This window comes from Drosophila willistoni, assembly GCF_018902025.1.
Source record: "Drosophila willistoni isolate 14030-0811.24 chromosome 2R unlocalized genomic scaffold, UCI_dwil_1.1 Seg200, whole genome shotgun sequence".
Lineage (NCBI taxonomy): Eukaryota > Metazoa > Arthropoda > Insecta > Diptera > Drosophilidae > Drosophila > Drosophila willistoni.
Genome location: NW_025814051.1, coordinates 7275230 through 7292111, shown reverse-complemented (window position 1 = coordinate 7292111; position 16882 = coordinate 7275230). Strand labels below are relative to the sequence as shown.

The following is a 16882-nucleotide window of genomic DNA, read 5'->3' as shown; positions in this document are numbered from 1 at the left end:
TCTGTTTCCCATTCCTTGCCTTTGTTTGCCTGAAATTGACTGATTACCCACAAAATTACCGAATTTATTTGTACGTAATTTGAGACATTAATAAAAATAAAAAAAAAACTTTTTCCTCAGGCCATGTTTGTTTTGTTTGGTCTTGTATACATCAGTACATATATATATATATATATATATGTAAGTATATATAGTTCACCAGTTGACAGAAAATAACCCCCTTATCCTTTCATTTGGGCAACCAATATATGTGACAGTTGGTTATGTAATATTTCAAAATTTCAAACATTTGTTACCATACCATTTTCCAGCAGCTAATTAGCTGAGACAGTTTTTATGTGAGTTTTTGCTGTTTGAGAGACTCGGATTACCAATTTTTCTAAATGTTCAATACTTGTAATAAAGAATGGGAAATGTGAAGAATGCTGGAAAAGTATCCCTTTTATTTTATAGAAGTGTTAGTTATTCTCTATAAATATTTTGTGTATATTAATCAGAAGATAAAATGCAGGAGATAGGAGAAAATTATTTTGTTATTTGAGTAAGTCATTAAATTGTGGGATTTCTGCGAAAATTTTAATCTAGTCGATATTTGAGTCTCAATTTTGTATACATATATTTGGTTATTTGCTGTATCTTAAACGATTAGAAAACTATTTTTATTGAATATACCTAAATATACAAATATAAAGAACAGATTCTTAAGATTTAATGTAAATAAAAACCGCATTCTCCAATTTTACATCCTTAACCATCTTTAATGTAACTAGAAATAACTAGAAAAAAAATGTATAGGATACATATTTTAAAATGAGAAGGAAATTTCCAAATATTTCCGAATAAAAAGGAAAATCATCAGAAATCTGAAATATTCTGTTTATTTATACAGAAAATTAAGTTACAACAAGTAATGTTTTATTTAGTATGCTCAAATAGTTCTGAAATGCTTTTGAATAATTTTCTAGTTACTTTAAAGATTGTTAAAGATGTAAAATTGGAAAATACGGTTTTAATTTTCATTCAATTTTAAAACCTCAAACCTAAGAAAACGCAACAATTTTAAATAGTGAAATTCGTGTTGAAACTGCTGTATAGAAACTGCTGATAACTTTAGACGGACCTTAAAGTGATAAGCAAAAAGAAAGACTAGAAATGTGCTAAGACTACTACAAAATGTACATACATACATCTCGAATAATACCTTTATCTTGGAAAGAATATGATATTACATAAAAATATGTAATACTAAACGATAATATAGGAGTGGAGGAGGATGAAAACTACAATAATTTGTTTAAAACTAAGGAAAGAAAGATTGTCTAAAATAACAAAGAAGTAAAAAGAACATTTTAAATGTTACGAAACTAACTTGCCAGTTATATTTCTCCGTGATCATAGTGATATTTCTGATCAAACGTTTATTTGTGGGGCTCCTTATCAAGTAATTTCCAATGTGAAACATCAAAAGTTCAAACGTATTATTTCCAATTGTCGAATTGGGTTTTGTATTTAAACCAAGTCCAAAGTGTTTGATTTGAATTGTCACTTCTTTTTATGGAGTCTGCGTTGTGCACTTTTGGTTCAGTTCATTGCTGCAGCTTCCATTTGGAGTTCAGTTACAGTCAGTCTCATAAATTTCACTCTTAATAGCATCCGCCTGTCATTGCAATCTAAATAAATTGTTAAATTTATTTACGACAAAATGTCCACAGAAACATTTTTTTTTTTTTCTATATTTTTATGTGTGTGTGTGTGGTAGAGTGCTGCTGCCTTTTGGATAGAATGGGAAATGGTGGGTGAATGGCAGTGTGTGTGGCTAGAAAATATGAAAATTAACTGCCGACTAAAGCCAAATTTTCCTGTGCTGCTTCTACAGCTTTTTAGAGGAGGGCAAAACAATTGCGCTACATTTGCCATATGTGTGTGTGTGTGTAATTTTCACTTCATGTTTGGCCACAAAAACGCAGAAACTGCCATAAAATGCACACACACACACACACATACACACACAAAGAGCAATTCATACAAACATAGACGAGGTCCTGACTAGGTTCTGGTCCTGCAATAAGGTGAAAGAGGGGCACTAAATGCCACTAAATGAATTTATTTGCCAACAAGAGTGGGCAAATGGCAGTGCCACAAAGAGAGGAGAAGCTACTACAACCCAAAAAGAGCAGGGGTAAAAGAGAGGGGGACGCACCGACGTCGACATTTTGAGAGTAAATAAAGCCCAAAATGAGATTTATGCAACATGACCGAGAACAACGACAGTAACAACAACCAAAGCGTCGAGACCAAGTGCTGAAGTTGCCCCCAAGCCACAAGCTGCTCCATGCTGCTCAGGAGGGGCGGGCGGGTTTTGGGGGTTTTAGTTTTTAGTGGGCACCCACTTTGTGGGCATTGTGGAATGGCAATAGCCAAGCCAAATGCCGTTCAGAGAATAGAGTGAGAGACTCTGTCTCTCTCAGTCATTGCATTTGAAGTCTGGATGTGTGTGTGCGTGTATGTGCCTTTTAAACCAACTAATTTTTGTCTAAAAGGAAAACACCGAAAAGGAACCAATATAAAAACAAAGTTTGGAATAAACTATATCCTTTGAGGTACCAAAATGTTAAGCAATCTGTATGGACTCTCTAAATCATAAAGAAATTAAAAGCTGATCCAGACTTATTCATGAAATTATAAGCTATTCAGATGCTAAGAATTGAAAGAGACACTGTTAAATCTGAATGGGATATTGAATCGAATCTTTTTCTAATCTTAAGCTAAATATATTTATTATGATTTAATTTGAGACTGACATGGTTTAATATCTGGAATTTTTTATTATTAACTCAAAAAGTTCTCCTTAATTTAACTTATTTTATTTGTTGACTATGTCACACCTGCAAACCTTTTACTTATGAAGCACATAGCTAATCTACCCTGCTTAGGTTAGCTATGGTCATCATATGAGGGACATTTAGTACTCGCTCCTGGGTGCCCTCTTTGTGCGTCTGTGTGTGTGTGTGAGTGTGTGTGTATGGGTATACAACCATTTATTCTGCACAAAATTGTCACATAAATTTTACAGCGTCCAAGGCATGTCGAGCGTACTTCATTTTGTATTTTATGATATTTTTTCCTAGCCCTGCCCACCCCTCACCATTATATAACATACATAGATCCACCTTCCTCTCACCGAGTTGGTTAAAAGGAAATTTATAGCAACAGAGAATTGGGATCTACGTGGTAGGTAAGGGAACTAAGTTGACTTGATATAGATTGAACTAGATTGGAAATGGCAATCACAAGAATACCAAAAAAAATATAAAAAAAGAAAACTAATATAGTAAAAGTTCTGCCACGAAAGAGATAAAGACAAAGAGAGAGAGAGAGAGAGAGAGAGAGAGAGAAAAAAATGGAAAACAATGTGCACATTAATGAAAAATCTAGATGGCAGCTTTTTGAAAGGAGCAAAAAATGTGACAAAAACCTCAGAAACAGACAAGAGCAGCAAAAGAAAACGTTATATGTATATATAGGTATATGATATATATATATAAATAGAGGAGAGAGAAAGCAAATAAAACAGAAATAAAGAATAAAAGCAAACAAACAGCAGCAGTTGACAACTGTCAGTGTCAGAGAGCTGCCAGTGCCACTGTCACTGTTGCTTCTTGCTTGGCTTGGCTTTTGTTTCCTTTTTCTTTTTCGTTAACATTTTCGTTTCCTTCATTTCCCCCAGTTTTTCCCTTATCAACCGCCCCCCCACTTTGGACTAAGAACCAGAACTGCCGTCACTTTCCTTCATATTTGCCATATTCTGCAGAAAGAAAGGGTATGTTGCAATAAAATATTTGAATTTACTTTATTTATTATACTTCTTATTTAATTATTTAACATAAGAATTTTCTCTAGACAATTAGCATATTTTATTCATACCGTTATCCTATTATAGATTTGTGAATCTGGGGATCCTTTGGGAAACTAGGACGTTTAAAACGACGATTTATGAAATTCGTAATATTTGAAGGAGATTGTTAAAGTACTTATTTATAAACAAGTAATTATTCTATAATTTCTGCTCTCAAACTTAATATCTGGAATTGCAAAATTATATTGTACAAGTTTCAAATGTAGTATTTTACTACTGTACTGTAAACTTTAAAGCAATCTTTGTTATCAAAAAATTTTTACAAATATGTCAACATTAAGTGTTTTCTATTTTTTTAATCACCGAAACGTTCAAATACGACAAATTGAATCGGTTTGTCATATTAAAAAACGATTTCTTGAACAAGTTACTGGTGCTTGCTTGGTACAATTTATGGTATTCTAACTGATCGATCGCTATTGCTAGGCTGAACGATTTTCTAAGTTGTAAACAAAAATATTTGTCATCCAGTCTTCTGCAATTGAGTGTCATGAGTCATTTAGGGAGCTCAACAATGATGTCGGTTTTGGCTAGTTACAGGCCAGTGTAAGGATATAGTTTTGGCATAATCGATATATCATCTATATATGTACTAGTAATTCTAATTCTTTCTCTTTGATACTGATGCAATGATAGGTATATTATAGCCGATAAGCCTTGGATTTAAAAATTGGATCACAAACTTCTTGTTTTGGTTGCTTACACTCGTACATACATACTTTGTCGGTTGATATTGAAGCTAGATTAGCTTTGATTTGAAATATTTTCATGTTTAAGGCCCTTGCATAATCACAAGCATTTATACTCGTTGCATTTTTCTATAGTTATGTACACAAATGAAAGGTTATTACGATTAGTTCAGGTCTTCAAAGTTTGAATTGAAAATCGCATTTGAAAATGTTTGTGAGACGATATTCTGGCGTAATGTCAAACGATTTAATAGCGAATCAAGTAGATAAATTTATATGAAAGAACACAAGATCAATTTCGAGTATTCATGAAATACTTATAAACGGAATTGACAAAGGTAACAGTTCTTAGTCGGAAGTAGAACAAAAACTTTATATAAATTTAAAGTTAGTTAGTAAATCTACAAAATGCCAAAAAGAAGGGTATCATTACTTCGTTTTCGTTGTTACATTTGAAAGCGAATCTCTTCTCTTTTGTTCAGTTTTGGTTTTGTTTTTCTTGCACATTTTGTACTGTTTGCTGTTGACATTAGCAGAAGCTTAGTCCCTCCTGTCTCAGTGCTGTCAGAAGTGTCCTGTCAGTGTTGCGCCACATCAGATGCAGCAGCAGATTGAATGAGAGCAAAAGAGCTACGAGAAAAGGCATCAACAAAACTGTGAAATATGATTTTATAATTGTATTTTTATTCCCATCCCTTGGCTGTTGTTGTTGTTGTTTCATTCTTCACTCGGGGGTATTTTGTGTTTTCGCTCTCTGCATTGTTTTTTTTTCCTGTTTTAAAATGTAAATTACGAGCAGCCATAAATAAAATTAACCCAAATTAAACACAGGCAATTAATTACCGTGGCAACTGTGAGATGATTTCGCCTCACTCACTGGTCACTCAGACATTTTACAGTAAATTAACACCACAAATCTGTGATGAGAGTTATTTTATATATATGTGTGCATATATATGTACGGATTTACATGGATATATGGTTGTTGTTGTTGTTGATGCCCTTTTTCAGCAACAATCAAAAGCAAAACGGTTGACCAGACTGACAGCTTAACTGACCATTAATTTACATGGAAACGGTTTATTTTTTTTTTTTGTATTTTTTAGAGGGGTAAGCAGAAAATCTTAAATGCTTTTCACACAGTTTTCATTTGCATATATAGGTAGTTACTCTGTGTGTGTGTGTGTGGTGTGAATTCTTTTGACATATTTTTCCTGCTGTAAAAAAGAACCCAAAAATTGTTGTTCTTGTTCCAGTTTATTGGCACATAGAAATTTTCTTCTTCACAGTTGATTTATTTTTGTATGTGGAAAAGGCAAAGAGTGTAAAGAAAAACAGAAAATACATTTTCTTTTCATGTTTTTATCGCACAATTTTTCTTCATTCGGCTCTTTTGTCGTTTACAGCGCATTAAAAATTTACTTGAATGCTCGTAAATTTTGCATATACAAAAACAACTGCCAAATACATTTTTATATAAAGCCCATGAATATATATATGTATATGTATGTATGTATATTTAAATGTACACATGTGTAATAATCGTAAAAAATCATCATGAAACAGATTTTGTTTGTCTGTGTTCACACAAAGTTTTTATAAGCCTTAAATAAAGTATATTTTTCCCAATCTTCTGGAACAAATAAAATTGTTATGAAAATTTAAAGGCAAAGAAAAATTTTTAAACGAAAACATTTAGAGAAATGCGAAAAAGATCTTTTATATACTTTACAGTCAATAGAAAATGTCATAATTTAAAAGAAATATTTAAATTGTTGTATACCATTTCATGATATATGAGGAGAACGACTAGAATGGAAAATATTATTTAATTCCTAGCTTAATGTCCAGTTTTGTGACTAAGAACACGGGGTTTGTTCTGAAATGGCTTAAAAATGTGGTCCACAAACAATGTTTAAATGAATAATTTTTGATTTGTGTATTTTCAAAAGTAAATTTGCTTTCGAAGTTTTGAATTTTAAGAATTAAAATTGGCTTTTTTTAGAAATCACCAATTTCAAAACAAAATAAGAAAAATATAAAACAGAAAAAGCAAAATTTTGTATAAATTTATTTTTTTACTTCTAAAATTAAAAAACAATTTATCAATAGGTAGGAACCACCTACTCAAAATGCAAAGAGAGATATATACAAATTTGTATCCCTAGATTAAAGATTATATAGTGTTTTATTTTGAGGAATTTTTACACAGTGATAAATCAGAAGAAACTAATATTTTTTATAAACTTATAAACTATAAAGTTGATAAAATGCAATAAAAAATAATTCTTCTGATATAAAAACTAAAAATAAACGTTTGGAATTTTAAGCCATGTTTTTCTTTTTTCACATTATTCAGCTCTAATTCCCAACTTGTTTTGGTGACTATTCTAAAGTGTTTAGCAAAGTATATAGAAAAGAGATTTAGAGACAATCAGCCAATATTTCATTAAATTTAAAATAACATCATAGTCATTGGAAAGAGCAAAAAATTAGTATAGAAAAAGTTGTTATTAAAACTAACTTATAAAAAGGTATCAGTGAAATTTCAAACTTACCATGGTTGCTTGGTTCAAAGTAAATATAGTCCCATGTGAATATGTCCCTTTTTTGTGATCAGCTTTGTTTTAAAAAAAAGGGTTGTTAAATAATTCCCACATTATTACCATATAATTTGCTTTAATTTCGTGCAAAAACATACTCAAGTGTTGATTCTAAAGATTCGTATTTTTTTGAACATAAAGAATAAATTTATGACTATTGAGAAATGAGAAATGTTTCCGTATGTACCCAGTATACTTTACATTTCGGTTAGGTATATATGCAAAACAGTTGCCATTCTTAATGTACCAACCCCCTTCTAACTGGCAATAATTGTTATTTTAATATTTATGACAGTCGCTTTCAACTTTGTGACATGTGAAACGCAATGTAAGAGATTTCTGGGAGGTTTCCATACAAATTTCATAGTTCATTATCAAATTTGTTATGCATACTTTTTCGAGTGGCTGAAAATATTCAAGCGCAACCCTTATTCGAGGATAAATTCTTAAGTGCACTACCAATTTCCCATGCTGTTGATAAGTAGTTACGTAGTTTCCCCTCATTTGTTGGCCGCTTGTTTGTTGACTGAGCTGGTCTCGTCTCGACTGGGTATGGGCTGGCGGGGTTTCTTTTTAATTTCTTCTTTTACCACCACATTTAACTCTTTTTTCTTTCATTCTCTATCTTCCCTTTCTTTCGAGCTGTGCACATAATTTATGCTGTCATCTTGTGCATATTTAACTCAATTACTTCCGCGCATCCAAACTTGGTTTTTTAGCTTGATAGGGGCCCATCAGCATGTCGGGGCCTAATTCATTTTGTTACTTTATGTGGCTTCTGCCTCAGCTTCTGGGCTAGCATGCGGCTCATTAAAAGAAATTACTTTATTGGCGAAATTTACATACAAAGTATTATGGTGGCCCATGTCTGCAGATGTCAAGTCATTAAGTTTTCCTTCTTCTTCTTCTACGTATTCTTTTCCATCTCTTCTACACATTATGCAAAAGCAAAACATAAAAAAACTGAATAAGAAAACATTGTCATTTAGGTGACTGAGTTATATTGTCTACTTATATGTAGATGTTAGATGGTTATAGTTATCGGAAGTTTAGATTCTTGTTAAGTAGTTAAAAGGTAGTCGGGAAGTTCTTCTATATACATACATATATTTCATGCTTTAGAGGAAGTTTTATATATTACGACGTCTATCCATCTAAAATATTGATTAACTAAACCATTCAGATTCCATTAACTCCATTAGTTTTAGTAGAGTTGAAAATATTTCTAGATTGATTCGTTTTGGATTCAGTTAAAGTCCCAAAAGATTCGACTCCAAGCACGAATTGGTATTGAAACCCAGAAAAAAAAACCCTAAAAAAAAACATTGCTCTCTAACCCAATTTATCACCATAAACGCAGCAATTTATTTGATTTAAGCAATTTGTAAAATTTTAATGTGCTTCAGAATGAAATAAATCTTCCAACTTTGTGGATTCATTTTCGGGTTTTCGGTTGATTCAATGCGAAGTGTACATGTATATATAGTTTGTATGGGTAGGTTGGGGGTAGCCAAGTGGGTTGGTTGGGTTAGGGGGATAGGGGGGATAGGGGGCTATGGGTGAAGGCGCATCGAACAGAACGGGGGCACGTCCAGTGAAATAAATTAGGCACAGCTGCTGAGAGACTTCCGTAGTTGTGGGCTATATAAATGGAGCATTCCCATACCAATAAGAAAAAAATACGGACGTGCGACTAATTTAGCAATGCTCTGGGATAAAGAGAAAGAAAGAGAGAGAGAGAGAGAGAGAGAAAGATATAGTGTGTGTGCGAGTGCGTCGTATATGGGGGGAAGTGACAGAGACTAAAGAGAACTAAGCAGAACATATAAACATAAATAAATAAGACAAATAAAGTGTCTTGACACGGGCTTTTAGCAGTGGAATGAGACTGAATATTCCTCTTCAATTGCCACAGCGACAAAGTTCAATTGCGCCAAGTGACCTCAGATTAAGAGGCACAAGAGAAATGGCACAGTGGAGGCTCGTTAACGAGAATTAGCTAATAAAAAAAACATTTTTTTTTGTTTTTTAAGAAAATTAGAATGTTAAATTTATGACTAGTTTTATTCCAACGAATTTATGGACTTGCAATGAAGTTTTATTTTTAACGATCGGTTCATAAATTTTTTCAGTTTTTAATATTTCAAGTGGCTAGAATTTAAATTGTCATTATCATAGATGTTAAGGCCATTAGGTCATTAATATTTTAGTGTTCGTTTTTTTTTTATAGGTTTTAAGCGTTGAGAAATTTTTCAGTTAACAACTTTTTGTTTTAAGATCTTGATTTATGGGTTATCATAATACTTGCAATCTATCGATTGTTTTGAATGTTTCTTTTTTTAATGGGTTTTTATTGATTTATTATTTGGAAAATGCTTCTTTTTTTTTAATAAACACTCTTGGTTAACGTTTATGTGCTATGCTCTATGGATCGTTAAATTCGAATGTTAACTGGGAATGATGAGATCGACGGAGATGCAAATTATCGATATTAGACACGGAAAAAATCGACTGCTGAAATCTCTAACCTTCTTCTAGTCTTTTAATTAAAACTGAATAAATACATTCCTACTTTAATGTTACAGTTTTTATTCATCATTCAATTCCTTCAATTTACTTACTGAGTATCGACTGTAGAAAGTCTATCGCTTTTCCCCCATCCTTATCGACAATCTACTTGTCGCTGTCAATTGCCGTTTATTTGTTGTGATTTGTGTGTCTGTGTTTATTAAGGGGTGAATAGTTGAGGTTGGAGATGAGGTGGAACCGCCATAGTGACGACATATCAAATACAAATTGACAGCTGACACGTTACCTCCCACCTTTGCAACACGGCAATGACAGTTGCTTTTCACATGGGTGGCGAGGAGTGGGAACAGTCGAAGTTGAAATTGAAGTTGGAGTCCCTACAAAAAGGCCCTTTTGGGGGGCTTGCTTGCATGTTATGGTTTCGCTTTTATTCGACTGACATTTCGGTTCGCCCTCAAAAAGTTCTTAGCAGGTGTTGAGCTCACTTCCGATTTGCATTGGCCCGGTCATGATTTTTACACAACTTTTATGTAGTCAGTCAGGCAGCCATTCAGTCAGTTAGTCCCCTTGTCGTTGGCCGCAAGTAGTTCCTTCCGTTTGCATGAGTCGTTGCCGCCACCGCCACCGCCACCGCCACCGACAGTCAGACATAGTGAAACCAATTAATTTCTGTGAATTGTAAGAGCCATGCCACATTGTGTGGCGATTAGTTATGCGGCAAATGGACTTGCATTTAAATATGCGCCACTAACAAATGTACGATATGTTGGCAGGAATTGAAAAGGAATGCCGCCGCCAATGCGAGCACAATAAATAAATATGAATATATATTTATGTGTGTGTGAGGTAGTCGCTAAACGAATACTCTTACTTGGAGTTAGGAAACAAAAATTTTATTAATCCATAGAATCCCCAACTAAGTGGCATATTAAACTTCTTTAATAAAACAAATTGATTTCAAAATCATCTTCCTCTTCCCCGAGGGAGCCCTCTTCATACATTTGACTAGTATTGGTTATTCCAGTATTCAGACTGATAATACTGCGAGCAGATTTTGTTTCGGGAATCATCTCAGCGGATATTTCTTTAACCAAGGGTGCCAGGACTGGTGGAGGGGCACTACCTTCAGTGCTGGTTTGTTGAACCGACATTGTGCTGGTAGATCCTTCTGGTTCTTCCAGAGGTTCCTCTTCCATTTCGATGATATCATCTTCGCGTGACGATGACACGTAGAGAGTAGTTCCGAATTCCACATCGATAATGGAACACTCGTCGCCAACGCGTTTTCTCTCCTGGGCCTTCTGTTCCTCTCTGTGCTTTTGCAAATAGTCGGGCAGCTCCACCACATGATCGACAACTTCACTGCGGAATATTTCATAGGGAGTGGGCTTGGGTTTACGGGGCATGAAGCCCATTTTACCAGGTGCATAAAGCGAAGAGGTGGCACTGCCAATCGAACCGATTGAGGGTGTGCGAGGCAACTCCTCAGAGTGGGAGCTAACAATATTCATCAACTTGGAGAGTAAATCAATGCGTGTTAATTTACAAAGAGCCATGGCATCTTCACGGACTTCCTCAATAACCTCCGGCGTATCCAAGTTGGCTATAATCAGCCGCTCGGGGAACAACTTGGCACTCTTTTCCGCTATAATGGCATCACGCACCGTAACCTTTATCTGCTGTATAATGCCTCGCAAACGAAGTATCTCCAGTTCATGCTGTTCGTGGGTCACAACGAGATGCTTATTCTCCAAAGTCATGATCTCCATGCGCTTTGCCAGAGCTCTAAGCTTGCCCATGACATCCTTCTGCTTGACCTGGTCACACTGCTCCGTCTGCTGTTGAGCTTCGTAAGCCTTGCGGTATCGCAGCACCTCTACATACTTTGCCTTTAGTTTTTCGTAGTTGGTTGTTAGACCTTCGATTATTTTGATTTTGTTCACTGAATTGCGTACCAATTCATTTTTAATTTGATCCAGGGCACTATATTGCTCACCCATCTCCTTGTGCTTTTCCTTTTGATTGTTATATTGCTGTTGTAGCTTAATCTGGGACATTACCAGCAAGTCGATTTCCTTTTGCAGAGCAATATTCTCGCGTATCAGACGACGTGTATATCCAGCATTTCGTATCTCACTGGAACGTGTGAAATCCTCGGATACTTGAAGTAGCTTCTGTTCGACTTCCTTTTTGAGGGCATCTTTTTCCACCACCGCCTTCTGTTCCATATTGTAAAGAGCCTCCTTTTGTTCTCTCTCCTTCTCCTTAAGATCAGCCTCCTGGCTATCGAATTTGGCCAACAATACATCACGTTGTAGACGAAATTCATCCAGCGAATTTAATTTACCATTGAGCAATTTAATCTCTGAACTTAGCTGATCATGCATGGCCTTATATTTGGCCTCTAAATCAGTTATCTTCTCCTCAGCTTGTCTTTTCTCTTCCTCACGCCCTTTTGTTATCTCCACTACCCGCTCTTCCAGCTCTATTATAACGGTATTCCGATCGGCTAATACACGTTCCAAATGAGCTGCCACATCCGTGCGATCGTCCTGAATTTCTTTTAATTTCTCCGACAATCCCACATTCGATTCATCCAGACCAGACACATGGGATCGAAGACGAGCCAACTTCTGATTTAAATCGGTTATGGTTAGCTCATAAAATGTACGATCAACCATGGCCATTTTATTCACTTCCTTGTCCTTTCCTTTCTTTCCCTTCTTTTTCGGCGGCATTTTGCTGGCAGGTTTACTTAATTTAGAAAATAAATATGATCGTTCAAGTTGTTGGTTCAAGTTTTATTTAATGTAATGTCGGCAGTGCTTTGAGTAACAAAATTTTCTTGGTTAACTGTGTTGGAAAATTTCAAAACTGTATTTTAAAATGTTGGTAAACACTAAAAATTAAACTGAATTAACTTTTTTGGTTCTAATTAAAACTAAGCTTAACAATTGAATTTCAAAAGTTATAGATGAGTTAAGTTGTTCCAACTTTTTAGTATTTAAAACATAGATTTCTCAGGATATCGACTATTTGCTTATTCTTTGGCCATCTCTGGAGTACAAACTTAACCTTTTAAAAGAGGATTAAAGTAAATAAAACTTAAAACTTATCGATGTTTGAGTAAGTTTAGAAAAACAACACATCTCTTAAGTCCATATTTTTTTAAAAATAAATTACTATGATTGAAATTCTTTCCTTAAAATAAGAGGGATCATGAGTTCGTAGAACGATCTACTTGATTTCAAGTAAATGACAAACTTTAGTTACGACAACTAACTTTTTTTTTTGTTACTTTAGTTAAAGAAAGATCTATGGCTAGATAAAGCAGTTACTATAAAGGCATATCTTGAGTAGTTTAGCTAGTTAAACTAGATTTTTTTTTAAGTTTAAGCTTTCTTCATACTACTAATTTGGTATTACCTTTTGTAAGGGTATAAAAACTGACAACCGCACAAAAATTATGACTTTGTTCGACAATACAGTTCTTGTTTTTTTTGTTATTCTTTGTTGTCATTTTTTTTTTTGCATACATGTCTTTTGTATAATTTCACAATTAATTATAAAATATGGCAGCAACAACAACAAAAAAAGAGATATAAAGGGTAAAAAGAGAGGACGAGAAAGAGGATAGAGGGAGAAAGAGAAAGAGTAAAAGCGAACAGGGCGCAATAGCTAAAGAATGGGATAGTTGGCTATGGGGAGACTCAGGAAAAACCTACAGCAAATTGCGCACTGTATATAGACTCGAGTATGACTAAACAAAACGATAGCAAAATGACAGCCTGTCAACGTGGTGGCACACACATAGATATACACACACACTCATACAAACACACACATGGGTCTTTCTGCAAATTACAATAATAATAACCATAATAATAATGAAACAGTAGCAGCCACACGACAACAATGCGACAAAGTGGCAGTCTCAGTTCAGTTCAGTTGAGTTGAGTTGAGTTGAGTTCAGTTTAAGCTTGAGGTTCGGATCGTTTCAGGTTCAGTTTCAGGTTATGGACTCTCCATACTTGCATACACACAGTGACTACCAATTGTATGGGGCCTAACAAACGAGTCAAACGACGATTAACGCTTGGCTGATTGCCTCGAAAAGTGCTGGTCATAAATTACACAATGAAAATGAAAAATGTCTGCCACGACAAAAGTGTGTACAAGGTGGGATAGAAAATTGAAGTAGAGAGAGGGGGTTTTTCCCCCAAGGTTAGGTAGGAAGGTAGGTGTATGATGGGAGGGGGTCAGTTTTGTTAGGTCTTCAATTTGGTATGCTTTAGTTTAGTTTAGTTTCCCCCCCTGTTAAGGTGGCAAGTCGTCTATTCGGTAGGCATGTCATGCAATGCGTCATGGAGTTTCGTTTCCATTTCATTTCGTTGGTTTTTTTTTTTTGTTTTTGTAAGTACTAAAACATTATTATTAACTAGTTAGCAACATGCAACTTGTGCCTAGTAGCCAGTAGGCATTTCAGTTAGAGGGGGGGAGGTCTTCTTTTGAATGAACGTTCCGTTACGGAACCTCAACCCCCCTAACAATTTTGCATGTCGTCAGGCATTTATGATTAAGTGAGCTACATATTAATATTATCGTGCGACTTTATCTGCTTTTCCACTGGGCTTTTCTCTCTTGCCTTGATTCTTTCTTTACTTATTGGCCATTTTCTTTTTTAGTTCTTCTGCCCGACAGTTTGTATGCTAATTTGCAAGCTTACCCCGCATATCTGAATGCTTTATTTTACTGTTATTTTAATTTATGGCAATTTTATGCGAATGCTCGAGTGCCAGTTGGAAGTTCTATAAAACTCGAACCACGAAACACTAACACACAAACAGAGTATACACACAATATAATAATAATAATAATAAAAGCGGAAACTATTGTATTAAGTGTTTGATTTATGCCTTTCCACTCAATTGTTTTATTTATGAACATTGGACTAGTGAGTTGTGAGTGCATAAAATGTGTGTGTGTGTGTGTGTGTGTGTGTGTGGAAGAATGCATTGTTTTTGAGACCTGAGACTCTATTGTCACGTTTATCATATATTCAATATTTTCCTTTGTGTTAACTTTGCTTTGACTTAAGTTTGCGATTTAATATAAAACGCCATTTCAACTTACTTACTTTTGTTACAAGAAATCAGGGCTAAATTCGTTTCTTTCGTTTTTATTTACAATTTTTCATAAAACATTTTAATAACTAAATTAAAAATTCATAATTAAATATTACAAAGCACTTTAGTTTACTAACAAATTATTTCTAACAACATTGGCAAATGCTCTATTTAAAATAATTGCCAAAACTATCTGAACTCATGGAAAAAGTGTTTCATTATGCACCAGTGAACCAACGAAAATATCTCTGGCCTTAATTAGGCAATTAAAAATACATTTCCATTGCCATTTTGGCCACATTTTGCATAGTTTAATGAGTATAACTAATTTTATAGCATTTCTGCTGTGTTAATCAATTTATTAATGGCCAGCGAATAAAATTACAATTGTGAACTAAAATGCCAAACGATTAAAAACGAAAATTATAATCAAAAATTTGTTGGAAATTGTTTTAATTTAATGGATTTCCATTTGCTAGATTCACACATCTTTGAAAAGAAGCACTAATTACATTCTCTGCTCATCATCATTATCATCATTCATCATCCATCCCAAGCAATTTTCTCACACTTTAAATTGACACATCGTGGAAAACAGTAGAAAACATTGGGACTGATAAATTAGATCCTGATGACTAGGCATATACATAGTTCATAGATTACTTTTCTACTATGTTTGTCCTTTTTATTTCTTGGTATTTTTGTTGGTTTTCTCTTTGTATAGTCATAAGCTAAGTCTATAACTAGAGAATCCAGTGGAGAAATGGCAAATGGAAACCAATCACTCATTGTCAAAGCGACACACGCACCACAATATTTCATCAATTAATTATTCAACTTTTGTGCTAACACAACATATCGAATAAATATCTATATATATGTTCATTTATGTATGTGTTTGTGTAATAAATGAAAAATATTTCCAAAAAAAATTCTATTGAAATTGAAATACTCTTTTTTTTAGAGTTATTAGAAGTACACTGAGTTTATATGAGCATAAAAATAATAGAGAAAATGCTAGAATTATTCCTTGATTTAAGATTTAACTAAGATTTCTGTTATGAGACAAAGAAAAGTTGAAAAAAGATATATCTGTCTGGTGTTTTTTGATGATCTTTACATTTTTTACACTTACATATTTTCGAATATTTATTGCTGAAATTTCTAACATCAAGAGCTACCTATTTAATTTTCAAAGCGCTTATAGGTATAAGGTTTCGACAATTTTTATGCCTTAGGGTATAATGAATGCCAAAAATGAGAAAGCATAAAATTATGAGTTCCCCCCCCACTACTGCCAAAAAAAAAAAAAAATGAAAACCCAAATGTAGAGAGGGGGAAAAAAATGAATATGTGGCAACGTCATCAAAGTAATCAGGCAACAACTGACTGTCAGTGCCAAAGTGATAGAGGAGCAAACCAAATGATTGCCTCCATGACATGGCAAAGCAGCAAAAAGAGTGCCAAGGGGAGGGGTGAGGGCGATCGACCAAGACCAACATCAGCGACATCATTTATCATCAACCTGCCTGTCAGTCAAGTAAACCGAATAAAGGCAAGAGGGAAAGATGGGAGAATGTATATACTACCACCGCATGCAAAGGACTCTCTGATGACTTGACTGCCTGTTCACCTCCCCCCAGTCAGCCCATACTGCTCAGACTGTTATCCTTGGGTGTGCTGTCAAAAAATTATTATGCCTATTAATTTTACCCATGCGGGCGTCGCAGTTCTCTGTGTATCTTTCTCGCTCTCTCTCTTTCTCCACACTCGATTGTTGGTGGTAAATTACACAACAACAGAGAAAACGAAAAAATGGGAAAAAGAAAAACTGATGTTTGGCTTTTGCCAGTGCCAAAGTGGGCGTGGCTGTCTGACTGTCGCTTAAGACTTATTTTGCCTCATTCATTTGGCAGTAATTTATCCTGTCATGCTGTCATTATGCCAACCAACAACAACAACAGCAACAAGAACAAAAATATTCAACTTGGAGGTTTTTTCTCACTCTCTCAATAATTT

General features: G+C 34.5%; 1 protein-coding gene across 1 annotated transcript; it reads right to left on the bottom strand.

Moving 5' to 3' along the window:
• Positions 1–10608: 10608 nt before the first annotated feature.
• Positions 10609–12560, bottom strand: LOC6643540 (cilia- and flagella-associated protein 157). The gene has a single exon (XM_002066413.4). It carries the CDS (start codon positions 12473–12475, stop codon positions 10676–10678), a length of 1800 nt encoding a protein of 599 aa, XP_002066449.1. The 5' UTR covers positions 12476–12560; the 3' UTR covers positions 10609–10675.
• Positions 12561–16882: the final 4322 nt, after the last annotated feature.